Source organism: Cyprinodon tularosa, unplaced genomic scaffold (genome assembly GCF_016077235.1).
Source record: "Cyprinodon tularosa strain WSP-4 unplaced genomic scaffold, ASM1607723v1 ctg446, whole genome shotgun sequence".
Lineage (NCBI taxonomy): Eukaryota > Metazoa > Chordata > Actinopteri > Cyprinodontiformes > Cyprinodontidae > Cyprinodon > Cyprinodon tularosa.
In genome coordinates, this window is record NW_024039170.1 from 539,011 (window position 1) to 565,823 (window position 26,813).

General features: G+C 37.3%; 1 protein-coding gene across 1 annotated transcript; it reads right to left on the reverse strand.

Annotated features, from left to right (window-relative positions):
• LOC119793238 (E3 ubiquitin-protein ligase MYLIP-A-like) lies at positions 1-13,213 on the reverse strand. The gene is made up of 7 exons (XM_038300309.1): positions 12,975-13,213; positions 11,215-11,405; positions 5,304-5,489; positions 3,725-3,922; positions 3,458-3,622; positions 2,519-2,942; positions 1-1,332 (listed from the first exon to the last, which is right to left on the reverse strand). Exons 1-7 carry the CDS (start codon positions 13,059-13,061, stop codon positions 1,138-1,140), a joined length of 1,446 nt encoding a protein of 481 aa, XP_038156237.1. The 5' UTR covers positions 13,062-13,213; the 3' UTR covers positions 1-1,137.
• Positions 13,214-26,813: the final 13,600 nt, after the last annotated feature.

The window sequence follows — 26,813 nt, forward strand, 5'->3', positions numbered from 1 at the left end:
TTTTTTTTCTTAAAAAAAAATCTTTATTAATACTTTCTCATATTTAAAAAGCAAAGTGTTCACAAAAAAAGCCTTCACTTTGAGTTAATTTACAGAAAACTGTGGCATTTGCTTCAGAAAACAGAAACAAATCACTATTTAGAGAACTAAAGTCCTCCCCCTGCAGTGACTGAACTCAACCTTGTCCACATTACAGAAACTACATTTTTCTTTATAAGAAATACAAAATGTCTGAAAAAAAAAAGTTAAGAAAAGGAAAAGAAAAGGTTTGCTGCTACATTATGGCAAACCTCCCAATGGACATGAAAAACTTTATAAAGTGACACTTTTTGCATTAAATAGTCTTTGAATTTAAATAAAACAGACGACGAAAAGCTTGGCGAAACAAGCAAGTATTGCACAAATATCTCCAAGTACCCTTTAAAATATCCAAGAAAATAAACTAATAAAATCCTGAAGACAAATTTATCACAGACTATTTAGAAGAAGCAGCTTGCACTTTGGGCCAATTTTAGTTTTTGTAAGAACCAGTTTCCATATTTTACTCTATAATTAAGCAGAGTTTTGGAGTTAAACTGTTCAGGGAGTGTTGGACAAGAGCGTGGTGCTCTTACTGACTTTTATAACCAATTAGTATCCAGAAATGTATTTGGCAGCAAGGATGCTTAGTCTAAATACTCCTTATTGTGTTTGGGGAGAAAAAAAAAAGACAAAACTCCAACGCGCTCTACTACACCCCAAAATAAAATCTGTAAAGTAAAACAAGAGTTTAAAAAAAAATATTCAGAAACATTAAAATATAACTTACAAATCAAACCACCATCATGGTTAGCTACTCTTAAAAAACAAAAAAAGATTTCTGGAGCCATGAGCCAAGAAATGCAATTGAAAAAAAAACAACTGCAATGATTATAATTCAGTATCAGATCAACTGATACCATAATTTAACAATAAGAGCAAGATCTAAAAAAAAGAATCCAACTGGGGTGTTTGACAATGTGGGGAAAAAAAAAAATAAAAATGCTCGGAGTAATCCAAAGGTGTGGAGTATGAATTAATGAGGCATGTTTCTTTGTGAAATTCTGCTGCTGGAGTTTAAAGTGTCCATAGTGGAGTTGTGGGGAGTTTCTCAAGTCTTTACGCATGGCAGAGCTTGTGTTCATACTCCGTGGTGGAGCAGCTGTCGGGAGAGTCTGTGTCCCTGTGGATGGGAGTGGGAACGCTGCTGCGATGATGGTGGTTGTCGTTTAGCGTCAGGCTGAGGAGGCTGGTGCAGGTGGGCAGGTAGACGTGCTGGACATGCTCCACCTCTGACCGACACACCGGACACAGCTGAGGGAAGGGAGACAACGTTTAGTCATTCATCCACAAGTCCTAAACACATGAATTTCAATTCCAGTGGTTTAAAGCTTTCATAACCACCAGCCCTTCACAAGCTTTAATAAAAATACCATTTTTATTAAAGCTTGTGAAGGGGTTCATCTGGTAAAAGCTCATAGACACTAAATATCAACAGTAGGCAAAAGTTAACTCAGTTTAAGTGAATTTTGTATGCCTCTCTAGCCCACTTTGCACCAATACAATTCAGTGCAACCAATTACCAAACTGAATCAATCTTTTCCTGGAAAGGACTTAAATTTCAAATGAGAATCAAAGCGCAAGGAAACCCCAGGAAATGTCTAACTCACTTCACTAACTTCACTTAAACTAATGAGGTGGAGTTCAGTCCTGAATCCAGTGAATCTGTAAATCCTTTGGAGCTTCACTGATTTTTGCAGAACGAGCACAAATGTCAGGATCTGCATATGCTAACTTTTCACAAAAAAAAATCTGTCTCATCTGTGATAAACGCTGACAGAACTCATTTCATTTTTTCACCCGAAAGGAAAACTTTTGCATGGCTCTATACATCTTAGCCTTAGTACTGAATGGAGAAAAAAAAAAATCTCTTAATTGTCGTTCTAAACCATAACTGTGCTACTGATAATCACCATGAACCTCCCTAGTTGCATTATTGACAGTATACACAATTAAGACTAAGGTAAATGCTGCTCCCAGAAGTGTATTCCAAAGCATTAGGAAGGGTAAAAACTAAAACAAGTTTGACGTTCTTCCTGTGGCCAACTCATTCCCCCCTACAGTAGCTGGGTCATGTTTCCAGCTCAGCTAATGGTGAGATTTGCCTGGCTGCTGTAATCCCTTTAGAAGACAAACTCTCTCGCACACGTGCACAAAAATCAGCCTTCACAAAGACGGACGCATTTAGCTGATTAAATGAGGGGACAATCAGGTCATCGAGAGTTTAAGCAAGCCTCTGGAAGTTGTTAAAAGCACCATAAAAGGATAAGACCGAGGAGCTGAAACGTAATTAGAATCTTTTAGGGAAATTGCAAAATCTCAGCATAAGAGTGATAAACTGAGCCAGAGCAAAGTGAGCATAGCTTTAATATAAAAAGCTTTTTCATTCACAGCACTTAGAAAGTTAATCAACATCTCCAAGAATAGAGAGCAGTCTCACCTGCAGCTGATTTGCACAGTTCTGGCAGCACACCATGTGGCCACAGGGACAAAAAGCTGCGTCTATCTCCTCCTCGCAACACAACATGCACAGCAGGGCTTCTTTGAGTTTCTGCAGCCGTTCCTGCAGGGCACGGCTCTGCTGGCAGCTGCTGCAGTCCAGCTCCTTGTCCTGCTGGCTGTCCCTGGATGGGGAGCTGGAAGGAGAAGAGCGCAGGCTGCTCTCCGAGCGGGACGCCAAGTCTGCAACGCCAGCGTTGTACAGCGCACGGCGAGCGTGATCGTACACTTCCTTGGAGGTTCTTCTGATGTCAAAGACGTATTTCTTGCCCACATTGATGTTTTCATTCAGGAATAGAGAAGCCAGGTGGCCCTTAAAGTCTCTGCTGTACTGCATCATCACTGCATTGGTAACTGTATCACACCTGAGGAGACAAATAAATGTGATTAGCATTTTTGACATGCAAATAAACTCAAAATTTAGAAGCTAAAATTTAGTTTCAGTTATTCAATACTTCCAGTTTTATGGAATAATATTCTGTTAACAGTTTTGGGACAATAACCCGTTTCCCTGGCTTCAATATGCCTTCACATGACATCTAGTAAATGTGTAAGGATGCATGACACTGTGCTCATCTGAGCACATTTCAAGTGTTTATCACCATCAGTCATGTTTTATTGGCAAATGTTCACTTCTTTAGGTGAATGACTAACAGACTGCTCCCAAACAACCATATTAAAGTCAGCAATAAGCAGAGCAGCAGGGTTAAAAATTAATGCTAGGCGTTTTCTTGGCTTAAAGATAAAGTTTATTTCCAGGCTTATCTTTCATGACTCAAACCGGTTCTGTGACAATGTATTCATCAAAAGGGACATTTGTTAGTTTAACCATCGCGGCGCAGCCTGGGGTTGAGTACGGTCACAGTTGAGCTGATCTCACCTGTAGAAGGCGTGCGTCTCTGTGATGGCTCGGTACAGACCGCTTGCTGCCCGGTTGCTGATCAACTTGAATAAAAGAACCACGCTGTCGTTTGTGTCCTTTGTTACAGTTAGGTAGACACTTTTCCCCGACTGCGTGGCAATCTGGATGATGGGATAGCTCACTCTAAAATAAGAAAAAAAAAGAAATTCATATTTAACTGTAAGAAGTGACATTTTTAAAGAAGGGATGTCAAATGTATATCTGTGATATTATGGCCGAATTTACCTGTTAACTAGACTGAAGTCCTCCTTACAAATGGCGATCCCCTCTGGCCCGACTCCAATAGCCAAGCGCTGACCATTTGCATCCCGAGCCCAGTGCCACTCCACGCCGTAATGCTCCAAGGCAGAGATGAGCTGCAGGGCCTGGTACTCTACTGAGGCCTGGCTGAAACCCTCTAAAGCTTTGTGTCTGGAGACAATGCTGTAGGAGAAATAAAGTGCAAAGCAGTGAGGAAAAAGCTGGATCAACTTTGATTATTTACACTAAAAGGCTTAAGAATGCAACTGACCAAGACCCTTAGTATATAAAGCATAAGAGTGAGGAAGTCTTCCCAGCATCTTTTGATGCACACAGCTGGTTATACGTTTTAAAGGAATCTATTGGAATGTTTAATGAAAATCTGTTGTGAAAGCTAAACAGCAACCAGTTTTAAACCAACTTGGTATAAAACTGGTTGAACTTTTAGCATGTTAGAGCAGCCGCTGTTTAGTCAAATCAACATACCCCGTCATACCAGTATACCTATTGCCAATACGCATGCGCAAGATGTCAGATTTGTGACTTTAAATTACCTCAACGGGCGTGTATGCCTTTAGTCGGGTACAAAAACAATTTAAGGTCAGATCGCCATACGCTTCAAAACGCCAAAAAGCAATTAAATAGTTTGTTTGTACATGACACCCATTGAAGTAGTTTAAAGTGTATTTTTCATACAAAACTAAAGGGATAAATAAATTTGCTGGTCTGACAGAACACCGGCTGCTGGTAGGCAACAGGAACAATACTGAGACTTATTAACAAGCTAATAATAGCTTTATATCAAGGTTAGCAATTGTGTTTGCAACAATATAGAATACCTAATAAGTCAAATGTTGGCTATAAGAAACTCAACCTTTTTCATTTGCCGTTTCTTTGTGCAAATAAAGTGATGTTGTCTAATTATGCTCAAGGTTAGTTCACATGATCGTCATACAGACCAGTGCCAAAAAGCTTCTTTTAGTCTGAATCCTTCAGAAAGAAAGAAATTGAGACAAACGGTGCGGCATTGAGCTTAAGGTGGAGATAAATGTCAGAACATTCAGAAGATAAGTTGGTGTAAACTGAGCAGCTAAAACTAATATCACTTGAAAAGAGCTACAGAGGTAGAAGACATGAATAACCACTGAGGGACAGTAGGAGTGATGAGTTTCACTCTTGTTTGACAGTTATGCAACAAGAGTTCATGTTTTCACACAAAAACAGTGGCTTAATAGATAAAGCTTTGCAGCAGAAGATCTGCCAGAGGTAGGATGCAAAAATAGACGTTATCTGATCTCTTGTCAGCAGCTGTGTTTGTTCAGTGGCTCTGGCTGTTTTTTTTTTTTTTTATAGAGCATGTGATTAAATGGTTCTGTCATTAACCCTACATAAGCTTTTTTACTCTCGTCATGCAGTTTATTCAATTTGCTTTAACATGTTACAGTAGGCAGACTGCCTCAAGAAGGTCATGGTTGTAATTAAACTAAAAGTTGATCACAGCAGCTTATCGCTTTCACTGCACAGATTTCTGTCAAGTCTCTGAGTTGGACCGAGTGGTTTGTACCTGTTCATGGTAGCAGTGTCTGGCTCCTCTCCACACAACTCTGAATACCAGTACTGAGCCGTGTTTTGGTTGTAGTCTCCGAACTCTGCCTGTGCCAGCAGAGCACTTAGCTCCTCTGCCTGTTCGGAGCACATCCGAAGGTGTCCACTGTGGAGGTCGTCCTTCACATGCATGAAGAACAGGTGTCTGAGGAACACAAACACAAAATGGAGAACATGAGCCTGCATGTTCAGTCTTCTTGGTTATAACTTTAAACAGAGTCAAAGTAAAAACAGTCCAGTTTCACTTCCTAGCCCACTTCCACTAAATACTCTACATCTGGTTAGCATCTCATCCCAGAAAGTAAGAGTTTTACGGAACATGTAAAGGAGGAAACACTAGACTAATTTCCCCAATTTCACTTTTTAAAATATTTTTTTAATCTTACGGATAGTTTTGCTTAACTGTTCCAGTCCCTAAAAGGTACAACTTTAAAAAAAAACTGTGCCTGGAAATCCTGATGGGAACACCAAACAGCCTCTTTTGAGAAAACGGTGGGCCTTTCCATTGTTTTCAAACAGAAGATGTTGGGAACAACTTCTAGCTGCAGGAGGCAACAGAAGCAACCCACTGACTGACTAAATCATTACGTATATCTTAAGGAAAACAGACGTTAGGTAGCCTTGCACATCCTTCAGTCAGATGACCTATGCCTCAGTGACCTAAAGAGGATTAGAGGCCCGTCTTAACCTGCCTGCATTGTGAACTCCACTTTAAAACCCTTTTACCATCTTACTACATCAACATCTTGTTGCAGCAGTTTGAAATAACAGTGCCTTGACCTGCTTCGTTTTTCATCTAAAAAGAAACCACCCCCCTGGGCTAAACAGCTCAGAAGCATGATGGGTTTAATAATATTTTCCATTTCTGCAAAACCAGGTCATACTGGGACAGGAGGTCATCAAAAAGTCTTAGAAAAGCAGCACTTCGCTTATCAAGTTTTAAAATTGTAAAACAAAAATACATCTTAAGGAAGATGAAAGTCGGAAATTCATAAGTTGTTTTGTCCCTTTTGTCATCTTACAGGATTAGCAAGCCCACACCTCGTGACTAAACAACCGTTTCACATCACAACAAGGACACACCTCAACCAAGAGCTTCCAAGTAGCATCAACAGCAGCCGAGAGGCACACAAACAATGTCAGCGCACACCGAACTCTGCGAGAGCCAGACTGTAACAGCCAAGCCCCCATGGCCGAGTAGCCTCAGGCATAACAAACAGGGCTTTGATATGGTGTTAAACATCCCATTCCCTCCAACACACAAACACTGAGCTCCATTGTATGAGGCCCAGCAGGCAACATGTGACGGAGCGCCGCTCGTGAAATACCTGCATGATGCAAACAATAGGGGCCAACCTGACTGGGAGTTAACAGGTTGTTGGTTAAAAAGGTAACTACAGGGCAAGACGTAGAGGTTACTCTAGTTCACATGAAGATTGACAAGGTTACTATTGGTCACAGACCAGGGTTTAGTTTCAGGAAAGGGAAAGAATGAGTGTTATCTCTGACAAGCCTGAAATTACCCATGGTTACTGTTCAACTTCTGACTTGCAATATACACGTGCACATTTTTTGGAGAAAAAAAAAAAAAAAAAAAAAATCCACTTTCAGGGCCCTGCTGCAGAGATAATCAGATCAACAAAACTCTTACAAATCTTGTTATGAAGTCAAGGAACAAATTGTGGTTCTGCCAAAAAGCCATGAGATTCTTAATTTAGATTCATACAAGTAACAAAAAAATAAATGAAGTTCATTTATACCATTTCCATAATTAGATATATTTTAAATGATAAAAATAACACAGCCAGAACTTTCTAAGGAATATCAAGTACTAAAGAATCAGTGCCACCAACTCACTTGTCCCTACACTGTTGTGTGATATTTGCCTCAACTTAATGGAAACTTAAAACATGGGATGTAGTATCAGCTTTGGATATTAATATACACACACACATTTTTTATTTTTTTTATTTAGGGCAAGAGATTACTATCAAAACCAAGGGGAATAAAAGTTAGATCAGCAGACTTTGTCACAACTAGATAAAGCCCCATCATAAAGAGCTTTATTGTTTTAGCACCTCTTAATCTCACTGTGCCCTAAAAAGGGGAATCTAAATACTGCAATACCATGAGCGGTTATTCTATTCTATTACGGTGCTAAATACAAAGACTGGGTGGTACACTGATGCTTTGGCTCCTTCCAAAGTCGGACATTTTGAACACCAAGTATAAAAATCTAAAACAGGTTGGTGTGAGAGCATTTTCTTTAAATAGTACAGAACTGACTTAATTATATTTTTTTTAATGCAACTTCCATAGTATTAAGGAAATAACAGTCATAAAGTTATTTTCCAGCCATTTTTAATGGAGTGAGCAATGCTATGAATAACTGGCTCACCCAGTCTCTAAACTTTGCTCGCAATAAAGCAGAACAAATCAGTTTCTTCTCTTCATGGCCCAGTTATTTTATTTACAGGATCAAGAAGCAATGTTCTGAGAAAAACATGCGCACGTGTACTTCTTACAGTCACAGCGTTGCCTTTATTCTCTAGGCAGCCTGCAACACAACACAGACTGAATGCCAGGAAGTCTGTGTTGAGGCCAGAGCCTCCTGCCCTACTTTTACTGGAGTATACTGTTCACCGTGTTATCCTTTAAAGAGATAAAGCACAATTAAAGTTTTAATAGGATAATTCATTAGAGGGCATAAGATTTAAAGTCCCACAAGAATGCAAGTACTCAGGTTACTTTTTTTTCTTCCTCTGCCTGCAAGTGCCTAAGGCTTTAGATTCAGATGCCTACATTTCTGCATGTTCGCTTGCAAAACAACACAAAAATAAAAGATTAACTCAACTGTCTGTAAGCGGTGCCTTGTTTTAATGTTTTCTGCCCCTATTTACTGTCAAACTGAGAAAGTCAGTTTTTAAAACAGGAACAAAGAGTCCCCACAAACTGAAACTCAACACCGCTGCTTCAAAGACCGCTCTACATTCAGCCAATCAGCATTCGACTTTCTAACCACAGCGGTTGGACTCCCAACAATGTGGTTTGTGAGCTAGTCAAATAACTTGCTGCTAGCAGCTATTGAGCAGCGAGGTTACTCCCAGTCAATGACCCATAGTTACCTCTGTTCAACAACTTCTGGAACACTTGTGGGTGGAGTGTGAAGAAACGTGTAAATGAGCAATTGAAGATAAAAGTAGAGCCACATTAATTCCAGGCACTGTTTAACACATGTGCTTTTGCACTGTGACAAACTGAAGTGAAAAGCCACGTAGCGATAAAACAAAGAGGCCATTTGTGAGCTGCATGGGTCACAGGCTAGTAAAACCATAATTACAGCCAAGGTTGTGTTTTTGAATAAATAAAACTGCTAGTTCTCAGTACTGGGAGAGTAAAAAAAACAAAAAAAACTGAAACATTTCAGAAGTGCGTGAGAAAAGCATTTTCATTTAAACATAGAAGGTATGTTTTTGACAGCTCTAAGATCTTAAAGGCTGGTGAGATCATGGTGTGTGCACACGGGGCCAGAACAGATTACCAGGATCTGGTTCTGCAGAAAATGCTGCAAAGCTCTGCATCATTTGCTGCACTCCGGACGGTCGACTGAAAGAGGGACACTGGATTGTTCTCTCGGTATTAGGAAATGGTTCCAGTTTCAAAAACACGACAGTCATGCAGTGGAAATAAAACCCACCAATAAAAAGGCATCATTTTACAATAAAGGTTAGTAGATGGCAGGCTAGCTAAATAATCTGCCAACATCAGCATAGTAAACCTTTTACTAGAAATCAAATGGAATGGCATAATTTAAACAAATTATTTTAATTTGATGTTCTTTAGATTTATGGAAATTAGCAGGTTATTGTTTTTACAGCTGATGAAAATATTAGCTAATCTGTATAAACATAAGCAAATATCAAATTCAATAATATACTGTTTATTATGCATTAATACCACAAAGTCAATTTGTGACATTTTAATACTACAAGTATCTCATACGGCTCTGTGTCTGTATGATTCAAAGAGCTTTTCTTCAGATCGATAGCCTGTCACAAGACCAGAGACAAAACGAGTCATCTCAGTATTTGGCCTGTTTGAGTTTATATAATAGATGATGCCGTCCCATGACAAATCTAAAAAAATGCATCTGCTCAATTTTCCCTGCAGTTTAGGGCAGGCTTTTTCTTTGTCAAAAGACATTCTAGGCACGTTTCTCTCTTAGTTGAAGTTTAAAGTAGTTTTAGTGCAAAGGCGTTGCAATAAGGTCTCATGCAAAACTTAATTTTAAGGCGCCCGAATGCTTGCCTGGACAGAGTGTTAAATGTTACCAATAAAGAAAGAAAATGTTTAACATATTTAAATCTTAGGAGTCTCTAGAGTGTTTAGTGATGCAAATAATGGATGTGGTCACTGAGGGTTGGCGATCAGTTTCCTTTGACCAGAAAAAAAAAAAAAAAAAAAAAGAACAAAAAAGAGTTGCTTGATCTTTTTTTTCCCTTTTAAACAAACATGATAAAATCTGATAATAAAATCACCTCAATCTTGGTTTCTTGGCAAAAATGGAATTTATAAAACAAGCATGATGTTGGAGTGAAAAAGAAAATGTGATAATTATTTCTTTAAAAGGTGTTTAAAGCAAGAAATGAAATGGATAAAAAAAAAAAAAGTAGAAATGAGTGGGCAAAAAGAGGCTCTAATATAATAAGCTTATGTGGGGCATTTCAGGAGTGACAGCTGCCACAGAAACCTTAGCTGGAGGTGATCCAATGTTGGCAACAGCAAAAATGAGAAAAAAAAAAAAAAAAAAAAAAAAAAAAAAAAGGGATCTGCATTATTTTACAGGGAATACAAATAAAACCCGTTACAAATAATAAAACCCTCCATAAAAAAAATTATCACCATGAATTTTCGTCATTGCATTACCAGCTCCTATCCAAATGTTAAATTGAGAATAAACCTCAATCTGTTCGAGCTCTAAAGTGACCAGTGGGGCTTTACGTGGCAGCAGCTTATATAAGCAGCTCTATGTTATTTGGCAAGTTATGCAAGCAGGCATATAAGGGTGTATCAGTAATGGCCGCCCGATTCACAATGAAACTAGCTTTGCTAATAAACTGCAGCAATGTTATTTTTAGTTTTTTTCCAGCGCACATGCATGTAAACATAAAAGAACGAAACAGATCACAGATATGCATTTACCAAGAAGATGACAAAACTACATGGAAAGTGGCCTACAGGCAAGTAAATGTCTAGCCTGATCTGTTTCATGAGTCACGTCCACTCATCTTGCTGTCAGACCAGCTCATGTGGGGAAGCGCTGTAACTGAACTGGGTGAAAGGTGACGGCAGAAGCTGCAACAGGAGTTACAACAAATAGGCTTCTGAAAAAGGCGATACGTTTGTTTTTTCTTAAAGATACATTAAAAAAATATACCAACAGGTAAAAAAAAAAAATATGACATCTGATTTGAGGTTGCTTGCATGAAACCAGACCCGCATGCAGCTGGGAAATGCAGATCAATGCATCCATTTCACAGTTATGCAGCAGCTTCACGCCTTTAATGTGATGGTTTTAAACAACCCAATGTTCTCAGCAAACATCAGCTATCTAGATAGCCACCTCTAATCTAGTGAAGGTCAGAGAGCAGGCAGCCAAGTGTCACCCCCTGCCCCCCCCCCCAAACAAAGTGTTCCCAGCAAAACAAGTTACATCAACCTCAAGTGTATTTCGCCAAATTAACCGGTTAAAACTTTTATAAAGTTAAATAAAAAACATTTGTAACTCAATGTTTGGATTGAGAAATGTAAAAAACGATTTGCATATTTCAGTAAGGAACGCTTATCACAACCAGAAACATCAGCCGTACCTTGTCTGCTCCTGCAGGATGAGATGGGGTTCCACAAAAAACTTGACCCGCAGCCTCAGCCGACAGGGTGTCACGTTATCCATCTGCTGGCAGATGCGGTTCCTCAGATTCAGCCACAAATTCTCTCCTTTGCTGCCAGTAAACTGCAACCCAAAGTAGTCCACTTCAATGATGCCCAACTTTCTGCAAACCTGCAACGAGGTAAAAAGGAGATTAGATCACAAAAAGGGAAAAATCTGCATTAAAACCAACATTAAACAGACAAACCAGGCAAAAAGAGGGAGACTGCAAACATATCAAGTAACTTCTGTGATTCTAGAAGGTTTACTTCTAAGGGATACAACTCAAATCCTCTCAAGGAGGCTCATCAAAATCTATCCCACCCCTAACCGTAGCACGGATGGTCATGTCATACATAACGACAGGAGAACATCTCTAGAAAGCCTGCAGGCAGAGATAATACCCATTTGTTACTGGCAGCAAGTTGGGAATATGCCCTGCATACAAAATACGCCATTTTTATTTTAGTAGTAGCAAAGCTGAGGCAACTGCTGCTTCTTTAGCAGAGAGGGACCCAAATAAAATTCAGTTTAGATTCAGATTAATCCTAATTAAATTGTTTGACAGCAAAGCTTATACCACATTAAGATGCATAACAATTTACAACATGCTGCTTTTCTAAACTTCACAGTACTCAGCAATACAGCAGGAGTCAAGTACAGATTAAACTAAAATGAAATCAATTAAAAACCAACATAAGAGAACTAAGAGGGTAGAAAATGTTTTATTTAGTCTGACCTTACATTTCCTTTCAATACAGAGCTTACAAGTTGTTTTTGATAAATTATTTAAGCCTAAATCAATACATATTCTTATTTAAATAATCCATGAAGTTTCTTTTGCTTCGAGGAAATTTGTTTTTAGTGAGAATATGGACCTGATGGAGGGAACTAAAAGTGATGATGCCTGCAGCCATTTATAGATCAGTAAAAACAAACCCATCTGCCAGGAATTTAGACGATTTTACAGTCTGAAAAACTGGTTTCATGCACTATGAGGCATTAAACCGAGCCCTGACAACTTTATGAGTTATAACTCAGCAAGCATGGTGTGGAAATAGTTTAATGGTAAATAGAGAAAATGTTTTTTAATTTCAATTAATCACTTTAATGGAGGTATGAATCTTTAAAAAAAAGTTAACAGATTAAACCAGACTTAATCCAGTGGATTTTTACATTTAATTTCATAGTCATATAGAGTGGAATAGCTTCAACACATGTTTGTTTATATTCCCATTTAAAAGCATAAGAGTTCCTGAACTTATAAGATCTATTTAGTTAAGATCTCATTTTAGTTTATAGGAGCATGTTTTCCCACAGATGCTGAAGCCTAATAAGGCTGAGTTTAAATGATGAGCGCGTGCAAAACACAATGACCTGTAGTAACCTCTGCCGGAGCCATCTGCTTTTGGCAACACAGGAAGAGTTTAACACGTGAAAACATTTCTGCACCGACACAAACTTATATTCACAACACAAATAATACTTTACTGTTTAAAAAAAGTATGTTTTTCTAATAGGAAGTTCAATTCGTAACAGAATAAATTCATCACAGTAATGCTTAAAAAGGGAGATTTAAAGATAGGAAGGCATAATAACAGCTTCGTCCGAATGTGACAGCGCGTTTTATTCTTTTTTATTTTTTAAAAAGGTCCCACACAAACCATATCTGTGCATTAGATGTTTTAACAGCAGTCTTACCTTATTAAGACAGTCTTCTCCGTTCGCCTTCGCGTCAACTTCCACTTCCATCACCACCGAGTCCGGGCGAGTAACGTGGCAAAGCATTTTTTGGCTTCGTGTTTTGTAAAGTCTTTGGTCAGCCACCCTTTAAAACAACAACACGATTCTCTTGCCTTCTTTTAAAAACCTAAACATCAAGCCGTCATCACTTTCTCATCACCGTTCACTACTGTGGCTAATCTGCTCCCCCTCAGCTGGAAGTAATATCAATGAAACAGTCTTATAGCTCCGCCTACTTAACGGGTATCCAATCATCAACGCTTTATCAACGCTCGTAGAATCCACCTTAGCCAATTGAAAGTGTTGTTACATCCGCAATGTGGAGTCTGTAGTTTATTTCATGTTTGAGAGTCAGTCTGCCCCCTAGTGGTGGCTCAGTTGCAGTTTTAGTTGCACACCTGAAAATAATAAATGAGAAATTCCATCCAGAGCACTTCAGGGTAAGTTTAAAGGCTTTCAGGATTTTTTTGTTAATCATTTATAAGGTTACGGTTCAAAAAATAGTTTCAGTACTTGCGTGGTAACTTCCCACTTCACCTTTTTTCTGCAACCCAAGGCTTTTATGAATATTTTATTTTCATTACAATTTAGCCCAGCTTCCTCCCCAGCCCTCTGTCACTACACTGGAAAAATGATCTAGAAATAAGTAAAAATTTCCTTAATTAAGTGTATTTACCCTTAATTTGATTAGGTAAATGAAATGAGTTTGCCAATGGAGTTAGTATTTTTACTATTATATTAAGATAATTAGATAATAAGCACTTGAAATAAGACAATGCAATTGTGTTTTTCTTGTCTTGTTCCATTGGCAAAATGTCTCTTTTCTCTCCTCAATCCAAGGACAAATGCACTTATTTTAAGAAAAAATGACTAATCTAGATTTAGATTTTTTTTTCCAGTGTACTTGAGGAACACAACAACTTTAATCTTTTCTAAATTTGTCATTTTCATAAAAAACGCAACAATTTCAGACTTTATCCTGTAAAGTGCGGCGCTGTCTTTTGTGATTTGCAGAGAATTAAAAAATGTTAATAGTGCTTCCAACCATGGAGCTTAAGTGTTACTAATTTTGGCAACTAATATTTCTGTGACCTTATTTCAGTATGTGTTCTGCATCATTGCATCCACAACAGTGACTGTTTTATCATATATTATTCAGCAGCACTGCATTGCGATGAAGGCAAACCAGCCAAGGAAAGTGAAGGGAAGAGCAGTCCTCCACTTAAAACCATGGAGGGCATGGTATTCAGCCAAGCTTATCATTTGTTTGCCAGAGAACAATTTAGAGTGGAGACAGACTGCCTCTGCAATATATTTGCACTCTTTTCACAGCTGCATTCCTTGGTTAGCCTGTTTGATTCAGATATAACAAAAGGACACCCTAAAAAAAAAAACTATGTGCCTTATGAAAATATTTCAAGCCTCCATCATTTTTTCTAACTTTACATCCATATACTAATTCACCAGGACTTCCTATCATAGACCCACTTCAATTACATAACTGTTATACTGAAGAAAAGTTGTTTTTTTCTCCACAAATGCTTCCATACCTTTTAGTCCCACCTTTTAATAAACTTTCAGCTTCAAATATTTTGGAATTTGTGTCACCCAGCTTTATATAAATAAAATGGCCATTATTCTTTGTAAAATGGATCAAGCTGCATCAGTTTAAACAGAGAGCATTAGCATTACAGTATATCATTAGTCTTGCCATATATTCTCATTTAATATACCTCTGACCTTGGATTGGGTCATTCTTTAATAGGAATATGCTTTAAAAGCATTGACTTGTATCTCTGAAAATATGTCCAGAGTTGTTATCTTGCTGGAAGGTGAACATTTTCCCTAGTCTGACTCCCTTTAGTAAGATGTTGCTCTCTAGAACACCCTGTATGTAAATCTGTCTATCATTGCATCAAATCTGAACATCTTCCCTGTCCCTGTTGATGGAAATCTTCCTGGCAGCAGAGTGATTCCAGGACTAGGTTTCAGTATGCTCAGAATCATCTGCACTGGCAGTTTCCTGCCCACACGGTGTCTTGAGATACGCTCAAAATCTGTCACACCGCACTTTGTTCCACATGTTTTTTGGGGGTTCTGGTAAACTAGAAAAAGTTACGATTGATAAAAGCCAGATTTGTCAAGTGTGTGACTAGAAGTGGTTTAACTAGCTGACTGAGTGCCACATCTATATATATATCAGTTCAGGTGCCATTATAACCAACCGTCTTCTAAAGGCCATTGTTTGCACTAGATTTTTTTAGGGGGGAACTTAGAGTAAACTGAGATAAAGGCAAATGCAGAGCACCCATTTTAGATTTATATTAACAAAAAAAAAATCAACATCAAATAAAAAGAACATGAAAGTTGAAATAAGCATGAATACTTTGACAAAGATGCACTTAGACAACTATAAAGAGCCATGGTGTAAAATCTCAATGAAGATGTTCTGTTCAGTAATCCTCAGTATAACTGAGTAATAAATGAAACTCCGATTTAGTTAAAAAAAACTAGAATGTTTGATTAATCTTGGAAATGCAGAGAATGACCATGTGTTTACTACAGCCTGTTTCACAACAATAAAAAAAACAGTGCGCAGCATGTTTGTGACCCAGAAGGATAGATTAATATTTGCAGGACACACTGTTCAATAGCAAGCTTAGCAACTTGCCAAAAAAAACAACATAACCTTTCTACCTTGTTTGTAGGGGTTAAAAAAATATTGGTTTGTATAATGGTTTACTTTTCACACATATATATATTTATACATAGCAGGATCCACAAGGGGTCCATCCTTGTATAAACCCCTACTTTTGTCATAAAGATAATTGTAATTACTGATTGCTTGTTTGTCCAAAATACCCTTACAGCCTTGAAATTAAATATTAACTTACCCAAAATATATAATTTATACTCTAATACATATTTTATATCACATATAGTATATAAATAACAAATTAGTTGCAACAAGGATTCTATTTTTATTTATTTTTTTAAATAGAACTACTTGTTTGAACTGTGTGAATGGAATAATTATTTTCTGGATTCATATTGTTATTCACTTTTAGCTTTAAATGGGCTAATCTTTTCAAGTCTTGATGCGTACACATTGCAGATGAAAACGACATATAAAAGTGGAGAATTTTTTTATTTTTTATGCCAAAAGTGAGGAATGAGAAGTAAGATTAGAGGAACGAAGAATGATGGACAGCAGGGTCAAAGGTGAGGGAAGTCACTGAAAGTGCAGCAGCTGAAAAAATTAGGAAAATTATTTTAAAGTAAAAGGCGAAGATTAAATTATCCAGCCTATCAAACTGACCACCATGTATTTATGATCCGTATAAATTTAATTGCATAGATATTTGGTTTGGTTCACTTTGTGAGACATTTTGCTGCTCAGCACAGCTATCAGGTTCTCCTACAAGATGCAGCTGAGATTATTTAAGTTATTTTACTGAATTTCTCTTGTATTTTATTGTATTAAATGAAACATTTGTTTTCCTTGCTTAACCCATGCAGAGAATTTGTCGTTTGTTATTTAAAAGCAAAAGGGCATATACAAAGCTGTTATGTGCTTTTTGAATTTTAAGTTGATTGCATTTACATATTAGATATTTACTTACGTATTTCAATTAGAAGATCCAGTATTGCCACCCTGCCTAGACACGTTGAGCCTCCTTTGCTTTCCTATGTAAAATGTTCTACATCTGCCAGTCTTTCTATACAAAAAACGCATAAAGTTGTATCAAAAGCTGAGCTAAATCATCAGTCATTGATCATCTTATCTGCTGAGAGTAAATATGTCATTGATTTGTGAGCAAACGAGTAAATACTATTAAAATAATATCTTGGCTGTTGCAAGTTAAACTGTCATGGTACTTAATGGATCGCCAAATGGTTTTCGGACTGTAAAGATTGCATTTAGTTACTAATTTTCAAATAACTTGGAATTTTATTTGCAATGGTTGATGATGAACTCCTTGCATGTGTTTGAAGGGTTAGGTACGCTGGTTCATTAAAGGTCTGCAGAATTCTTCTCAAACAGAAACTCAGCAACTTTATCAGCTCCAACGCATGCAGCTCTTTCCCTGTGTGATAAGGTCAGATAGCATGTCAGAACACGCTGCTGTCCTTTTGCCCAAGGTGACGTAAGCCCTTGGTGACTGCCTGGAAAGAAATGTCTGAGCTGGCTCCACAGGCATAAATGGAGAGGAAGGAAAGGGAGTCAATGAGCCAACATCCACTATTAACCTGGCTTTGTTCTCCAGTGTCAGAAAGAACACATACTCATAATATTATTATTACAACTACGTAACAAGGGGGATATTTTATCCAGAGATCAGTTTAACATGTGAACTACAGAATTCTAAAATGATCTCTGAATGGACTATATGCACAACTCCCCTACTTCCTGAACTTCAGCCACCTTCTGTGTTTCGTCTTTCACTGCATGACCAGGTGTGTGTGTGACCTCAGTAACCATGACAAGAACTGTCAGACACACCTGGATTGATCAGTCTGTTCAGCAATGAAAGGCAGAAAACAAAGGAGCTGGTTGAAGTTCTGGAGGAAGTGAGGTCGGACATTTAGCCTTCTCAATTTAGGAATAAAATATTGGAATGTTTTTTTTTTTAAATTTGTATAAAATAAACATTTTTAAAATATAGTTCTGCAAAGCACACATGGTTAGCAGTTAAGTATTTTTTATACTTAAGGTTTTTTTAAGTTTTAAAATGTAGCTTATTCTTCATTAAACTGACTGGCAACATATAATAAAAACAAAAACAAGTGTTATACAGCTGAATACTGAATAGTCATGTTTTATTAAGCTTGTGCCTATCTTGAATTACATATCAAATCTTTAAATTTTTTATATTTTATCAAAATTAAAAACAAAGAAAATATCTTGAATTGCAGTCAGTCTTTTATCATTCCACATTGTTGTTGATTAAAAGAAAAAAAACTATATAATTAATTTAGAATGAAACCGTTTCATTCAATTTAATCATTATTAGAACTCAAGGTTACATCAGTTGCTGCTCATTCAGATTCTTTGCCCTTTTGTAATTTTGCAGATTTAGTATTTGCGTAGCCAACCTTTTGTCGTATGGAAAGACGGCTACAGCAGCAATTCAAGCCAGTTTTAAGAAATGTATACATACAGACATCCAGTGCTTTAAAGTAATTCTCTAAAACCTACTCATTCTACTGTAATTAGATCTGGTTTAGGGACCTTGGTCAATAGTTTCTCCCACCAGAACTTCACCTGTAGATCCCCAGATGGGGAAGTGGTTCAAGTCTTAGAATGTAACACAGGGGAACAAGGCTTGAGTCCTTATTGTGACAGGAGGGACATCCTGCTTTAAAACTATGAAACAATGGAATGAGAAAAATATAAATATTTAAAGATCTATGTTTTTCTTAAAGTCGTACAAATCTAAACTTTGTATGTACTAAATAAAGTGGTGCAGCAATATATAAGTGTCTAAGAGGTTTTTACTTAATTTCCTTTGAGACCAGGTTACATTATATTATCAGCCAACCTGCACTGGATTGCTTCACAATCACCTTACCAATTAAAATTTGTTTTGCAATCCAAGGAAATCAACTTGCAGTATTCACTCCTCCTGGACTACCATGTAGCTCTGAGCCAGTTTATAAAACACTTAAAAACGCAGACAAGTGCTTTATCTTTAACTATGAAGCAATATGCTGGGTTACACTGATATTGATTTATTTGATTTGATAATTAATTTCCTAATGATAAATTAGCAGTTTGATAAGGAAAGCATTTTAGCATCATAAATCAATACAGAAAACCAAACTTCCAAAAATAAATAAACTCCTGCATGGCTTTTAAATACACCAGTTAGAAATGTTTTCTATAATGGTGAAAAAAAGGAAGAGTTTAGATAAAATGGCAATGAATTAGGGATATAAATTAGCAAACGTGTAATTTGAGCCACAGTCACTTTAAACTCCCTAGCATGTTTTTTTTTTAATATTTCTACATTGTACTCCAAACCTATTAATAGGAGCAATTAAGCAATGGAATAAAAATTGTATGGTTTTTGTCGGTTAGCTTTCTTTAATCTTTGAAATTTTGAAAATATATTATTTACTTATTTTTCAACCATTGTGAAGGAATACAACAGTAGGCAATACCTTATAACAGCATATATAAATGCAAATGAGTATAATTGTAACTAAACATCTCATCTCTGAATATCTGGGTCAGATCTGAGTATGCTATATTTTTCCATCTGGGTCTCTGCACAAACACTGACCCTCCTGCAGACTTCTGCTTTGCAGCTTGGTATGACATCATATAATGTGGCATCACTTCCCTGCAAGGCAAGTAATTGCTCACCCAACTGGAGTGCAAACACATAGCCATGCAGGATTCTCTGTGTGTGCAAATGTTTGCATGTGTGTGTGTGTGTGCGTACGCCCATACGCGTGTGTGCATGTGGGTGCATGACATCACAGTGTCATCGCTGCCCAACTCCATAGCCAAACAATGTTTTCTGAAGCGGAGAGTAAGACAGGAAGTGCCACGGTAGCGTAACTGCTGTGGCTGTTGTTGCGTTTGTTTCGATTATATCCCATGTTTTTTTTTATCTATTAGGCTTAAGCTAAAGAAAGGACACTACTGGGCAGCTGATAAGAGTTAAACTGATCGTTAAAGTATGAAGAGAGGCCAAAGGATGAGGTATTCCTGTGCATCAGAGGAGAATTATTAACTACGGTTCAAGGATTCATCAGATGAATATTCAGATGTTAATTCAGAGTGTGTCATGAAGAGGAGCCAAAGGTTCAGCGGATCTTTCAGCTTTGAGGATGACCAGCAGCAACTTTCGACAGATGATGAAAAGGAAGGAGAAACATCGGCTCCAAACTACCCTGAAGGATCAAAAGAGGTGATTGAGTCAAAACCAACAGCAGATTTGAAGAAAAATGAGAATAATGTTGTAATTTGTGACTCAAATCAGCGAAGGTCTGATATATTTAGACCTCAACACTTCTGGCTTGCTATGACAAGATGCCTTTCTCTTCGATGGATGTCCAACAGCAGACAGAACAGCTGGAAATCTGCCTGCAAAGGGGATCATGACCAATACGAAGACACACAGTCATCAGTCAGCTCCGACGCGACCAATGACAGCTCCTCGACTTCTTCTGCTTCAGATGACAAAGACGCACAGCTATCAAAACCAAAGGACATCAGCAACAGAGGGGGAAAAACTGGTCCACCCCCTCGACGAGGAATTTCCCAGTCCTGCCCCAGATTGCCAAGAACTAGACAAGCAACAGACCTGGGACTGGCCTCAGTTATTTTGGAGAAAGAAACGTTTCTACGGATTGAGCTGGTAGATTCAGGAGATGAAAGGGACGATTTACGCTACCGGGCAGAATGGACATTGTCAGAGAAAACTGAGGACTTGGCAGAAGGTGTCTGGTTGTCTCAAAGCCATAAAGTAGTAGATTGACACGTTAAATTACAGTTTGGGATGTGTACCCGTGCTCCTATATTTGGTTTACAAGCTTGGTCATGATTCTGTTGACATTAGGATTGTGATTTAGACATTTTCTAGATCTGACTGAACATTAACACGTGTTTTGCGTGATTTTGTCAATTTCAGTTTTTTAGTTTCTAAGAACTAGTCAAACTCCTGGTTGTGACCTCGGTGATCTTAAAACATTTCTTAGGATTGAACTTACAGGTTCAGGCAAACAAGGAGGTTGTTTAGGCTACTGGGCAGAATGGATGTTGTCAGCATTTCCTTGGTACTTCAAAAAGTCAAAGGCTTCCTACCGTGTACCCTTCAAATGAGATTGTAAGCTAAACCATGATTATATTATCTTAGATAACAAACTGCAGATTAGAAATGGCCCACATTTCTCTAAATTATCAGTAAGATTGGTTTTGCATGTCATACACTGATTCAGCAAATTCAGATAAGCAGGCAGAAAGGCTACATTGTTCAAAGCACATCTAATGTTAAAAATGCTTCCAATGTTATGCATCTAACCTCAGAACATTTTATGTAAAGGTGGACTAATTGGGGAGGTGAGATTAATCAGATTAAATGGTCAGATTTGGTTTCTGTGGTTTTAGTGTATCTATGATAGTTTTTTGTTTTGATGTCATAATCAGTGTTTATTTCTTAGTTGTTAAAAAGCAGAATTTTTTTCTTAACATGTCTTTAAGAAATTAATGCTAGGAGTTTGCAATAATTTCTCGGGTTACTTAACGTCTATCCAAGTGGTTTTTAAGGAAATGTTGGCATGTATTTATGTTTGCCTCACATTTTAAAAACAATAAGATATTTTGTTCTATTTTTGCAGTTCAGCACCTCCATAGTAAATGCACAAAAGTCATAGAGGTGAAAACTCTAACCTTTCACCTCAAATAGACAAAAACTTAATAGATGACATTTTTTTAAAAACAAAAATGAAGGTAAGATTAACGAGTTACTTTTAAGACTATCCCTAATTCTTCCTTAAAATGCAAGACTGCAGCTGCAGGTCACTGGCAACACCTTTCTAATTGGTGACCAGTTTAAAAAAAAGGGTTTTGGCAGTAGTGAGCATAAATGTGTGTGTTTACAACCGTGGTTCATAAGCCTGGTCTTCAGGGTCCAGCTTCCTGCAGGTTTAAAGTGTTTCCCCACTACAGCCCACCTGGCCTAACTGATGGGGTAATTAGCAGGCATTTACAACAACTGATGTAATGCCAAGAAGGTAATCCAATATTTCAATCAGTTGAGAAAAGCTTTTATTTATTGAAACTGTGATTCTTCCTAATTTTTTTTTAGATTGAAAATATATATAGACATTCCATAGAAAAGGAAGACTTGGTTATAGTTATAACTGCCATCATCATTAAGTTCTCAAATGCCATTTATAATTTTAAATGTTCATGATGGCTTATTTCTTTAGACAGACAGGGCTTTATTTGTGATACATAAATATAATTTTCCATTATGTAAATCATTTTGCTATAGAACTAGAACAGTTATCAGTCACACAAAGATAAAATGCAGATCACCGAGTTCCTCCTCTTTTATAGATTAATGAATGCATCGCTGAAGTTAGCTAGAGGGTGGATGCCCAAAAGATAGTTGCATAACAAACTGAAGGACAGAAAATTCTTGCAGAGCACAAACACTGCAGTCACCAAAGGACAATGTAACTTAATTGGATTTGTTAGCTCTTAAGAGGCCAGCTAGTGATTGCTGTTGCTCCATAGATAAGAAGCTATGTCAATCCAGCACCTTATTATGCCACAATGTTCCTATAAACATTTGTAAAATACAGGAGCTTAGTGGGTCCCTATAAAGTACTAAGATAGGATAGCGTCTGTGAAATAAGTCCAGCCATGACATTTCCTTGCCGCTAAATATTCAAGTCAGGATGAAGGGGGAAGCATTTTTGAACAATGTCACATCAATTAAATGACCATATGTAATGGTGGTTCTTTAGAACCGCGCGCTCATCTAGCCTTTCCTAATTCTCTATATTCCAGCTGTTGGCACTGACCTATTTTTGTCTCACATTTGTGATGAACAGGGAGGGCATGGATCCATATAAAGCCATTATACAATTAAAGATTTCTATGAACTAATATTGAAAATCAGAGAGCTATTCTGATGCAATTTTGCTTCCTTTTCCCTATTTCACTATCCATGTCCCCATTTCCCTCATGCCTCTAGAATCTGCATACAATATGTGTGTAGAAATTGGCGTATACCAGTTTAAGGCCCTGTTTTGTGCATAGGCAAGCTTTCTAAATGCGACCCAAGGTGTTATTATTCTGTTTTATTGGTAAATAAATAGTATCACCTTGTTGCATTTAGGGGCCAATGAATGGGACATGCACCATAATCAGTTAGATAAGAAGTCTCTTATTTATAACAAGAACACTAAATACAGGATGTAAATGGGTCTCCCAGCAGGAGAATGCCGCAAAACGCACAGACAACACCACTAAGGGATAGGTAAAGCACATTTAGTTAATGAAGTGGCCAGACCAGTTTAATCCTCAGTCCTTTAAATGTGTAAAAGAAGGTCAGGCTTTTGACTTATCGAAGACCAATTAGGAAACTTAAATATTCTATGCAAAAAAAGTGGCAAAAATCTTTATTTTGTACTTGCCAACAAACTTTTCTCCTCAGATTTCTAATTGATGTTTTAATAAGGGATGATATGTACATTTTTAGATTTATTTTATTTTTTTATTTTTGCTTTTCAGTAATGAGTTATTTATAGATCTTAGGTTGGTACCTTGTCTCTGTCTTAGAATTAAACTTTCCTAAAAACAAAAAGCCTGGTCATTTATTTGAGAGCTAAAGATGAAGTTTGGATTTGGGAGTGAAGGGAAGTATACTACATTATTAATGGCCACATAGAGACACCTAAGTTAAAATAACTCTTGATTTAAGATTATAATTTTAGTTGGAATCTGTGTATGTGGATTTGTGTGATGTGTATTTCCATCCACAGTGGATCTCCATGCAGAATAGAGAACTGAGATTTTGACTACGGATTGATTGATTGACAGAATGACTGCAGTACAACATAGAACATATGCACATGCACTGTCTGTGCAGATGCAGACAACTCAGCCTCTTCAGGAGTTTTAAGTGAAGTATTTGTTCCTGTGTTGACAATCTGTGTGGTATGCTAACTTATGAACTAGCCTTAAGGTACATAGATTCTTTACTCTGGCCATTGTTAAAAAGGCTACCAGTGGTTATTTGCCCTGAGTGAATAACATGCATGAAGTAGGTCAATATTTTGCTGAATACTTCTGTGGTTCATTCATTAGCTGCACTGTTTTGACGTAAATAAATCATTATTTGGCCTTTTTGTGAGATATTATTCTCATCTGATTGGTTCTTTAATCTATAAAATATTTAATTCAGCAGTCTTTTTCAGTACTTCAGTGATATTGTTAGAAAACATGTTTTCTCTCATTGTTTGATATTAAATAAGACCAAAAATGTCCTTTTTCAAAGCAGTCAGGATTATGACAAATATTTGTCATTTACTAAAGCAATAAAATGATACAGGAAATGTATTTCCATTTCCCCCCCCAAGTTGGTCACTATTGCCTTGAATTCCAAACGTAGGTAAGTTCAGAATGAAGTCATAGATTTATAACCTTTTGAATTTTCAAGATTATTATAAAATGTGGCTGCCTGTTCATGGTTTTCAAATCCAAACATCAAACATATTGCTACTTATGTAATATTGATAAAAAAATCTGAGTAAATGAGACAAGATTTCAGGAAGGTTGGACCTCTAAATGTCTGATTGATCCTTTCTAGATGCCTGAAGATAATCTGCTCAGTTATATTTAAATAATAACACCATGAAAATCTCCAGCTGTAAAGTAGTTCAGGAAATAGGCTTATGTGTGCCTAAGCATATGTTGTGTGAAGAGAATATTTTTTTTACTGAAACTATTAACCAGTGACATACATTCATAGGCTGACAGACCAAGGAAAATAAACAATTTCCTCAACAAAAATAAATAAATAAATAAATAAAAGTCCTGAAGAGGTTTGTAAATGTTTACAGAATTGCAGACCTTTGTTTTTGAAGAAATTGTATTTTGTCTGAATCAACTCTGACTGATTTATCTGTGTCACAATCTGTGTTTTAGTATTTATCTTAAATGCACTCAACTTACCCCAAAATCACCTTTCTTAGCATTTAAACTGTATAATCTGAGTCTATGGGGTATTATTTTCATGCTACTATGTATTTCTCTATATTTCAATTGAATTTTATTAGTTATGCAATAATTTTCTTGAAATCGCATTAGTGCCGCCTTAACAGGTTGATGGATGTTACTGTGTCCCATTGGTTCAGCTGGTAAATGCTTTTATGCATCTTATACAGGCTTACATCATCACAGCCTCGGTTCAGGTACTCTCTCAGACTTATACCTTCGTAGGAAGTCATCCTGTCCTCCTCCACATCAGGATCACCTAAGGCTTAGGTGATCCTGATGTGGCACCTAAGTCAGTGCCGTGGAGCAGGAAACTCCAAATGATATGGCTCCTATCCACTGGGCTCCATTGAGCCTCTCTCAGCCTGCAGTGATGATGGGAATATAAAATCCCCATTATAAAGATGGCAGCTACCAATGTGGACCACTGCCATCTCCAGAAGTTCTCCAATGACTCGGCCACTATTGCCTGTGTTTCTGAGGGGAACCAGCTGGAGTATCGATCGGTCATCATGAACTTTGTGGACTGGTATGAGAAGAACCACCTGTGTCTTAACACCAGTAAGACCATGGAGATGGTGATCTACTTCAGGATAAGACTCCCACCTAAATACTCCATGAACATCCAGGGGTAGGACATAGAAACTTTGGAGAGTTTCAAATACCTGGGTGTTCATGTAAATAATAAACTGGACCGGACTCATAAAACCGGCGCCCTGTACAAGAAGGGCTAAAGCCTGAGCTCTCAGAAGCTCTGACCTTCATGGTCTCAGGACAAGATTCTCTGTGGGTTCCTGTAATTCTGCCACAAGCCTCCAGAACTTGGGCTTTCTCAAGATGATCTCCGACTCTCTTGCCAAAACTATGTAACTGGTGTGAATGGCGTTCTGTGTGTTTGCCTTAGCTTTGGGTTCACATTGGACAGCCTTTGGGTCATCCTCCTGATCTGTGGAATTTGATTTAGTTTCTTGTCTTCCTTCCTAGCCCCCCTCTGCCTACACTGTTGGGGTTGTTTTTGGACTCTAGTTGGGCATTTACAATCTGATCACTAGACTGTGAGAGAGAATGCAATAAATCAATAAATATTAAGTCTATACTTTCTTCATGAACGGTAGGAATTTTAAATGTTTGCTGACAAGGATTGGATTCATGCTAGCTTTTTTCCAGTGGGAATTAGTTTAGGTTTTTAAAAAGGCTTCATTTACAATGGGTAATACATAGGGTAAAAAGAAAGATAACAAGAATGCCTCTTCAACCCAGTTGAGACTGTTTGCATTGTATGACAAGACTGATATTGCATGCCTTAATGAGCATTGGTTTTCAATGTTACTTACATTTCTAAAACTGAAACAAAATGATAATGAGTACTTACAGGAACATGAAAATAAAAAAAAAGTCAAATTTTTGGTGATATTTGTAATTAACATACATTTCTAAATGTGTCACCAGATTGCGTAAGAAGGCAGCTCTTGTTTTGACATTGTGAATAATAGGATGAGTATTTTTAGCTTTGTTGTGTAATGACCTGTCTTTTCCAATCAGACCCTCAAGATTAAAGGACACTGGAGGGAAAGAGTGGCAGAACTTGTGGATGTCCTGATATAGATGGGAGAAATAAACCAGATGGGACCCGATAACGTAGTAAGTCTGATCTGTCATTCTATGCTGTCTTTCAAGACCACATCAAAGCAAGAGGAGCTCTTGGTGATCTTAAAACGATGCATGTGGACAAAATATCGAAAAAGTGTTTATGTGTAAAATGAGAAAGCTAGTAATTGTTTAACATAAAGAATAAGTTAAGCCACATGGTGAATTGTAACAAAATGTAATTTTTTTGTATATTAAAAGACTCTAATATGTGTCAAAGACTATTTTTTACTTTTTGACATTTTACTAAAACTTTATATTGTAAGGACAAATGAAAATATGATTGCATTTCCCTATGAGTCTAGTATAAACAGACCAATGTAGTCTTTCCTTTTTAAGTAGAACTTTTAATTTAAAATGTGTGACCTATTATTTCCCTATGTTGGAATTATAATGGCTCATTTTAAGGT

Bases quoted from the DNA above. Each gene is read 5' to 3' on its own strand.
- LOC119793238 (XM_038300309.1), bottom strand. From the start codon at position 13,061: ATGCTTTGCCACGTTACTCGCCCGGACTCGGTGGTGATGGAAGTGGAA. The intron at 3,623-3,724 runs GTAAATTCGGCC...TTCTTATTTTAG, and splicing joins GACTTCAGTCTAGTTAACAG to AGTGAGCTATCCCATCATCC. The intron at 2,943-3,457 runs GTGAGATCAGCT...TTGTCTCCTCAG, and splicing joins GAGACGCACGCCTTCTACAG to GTGTGATACAGTTACCAATG.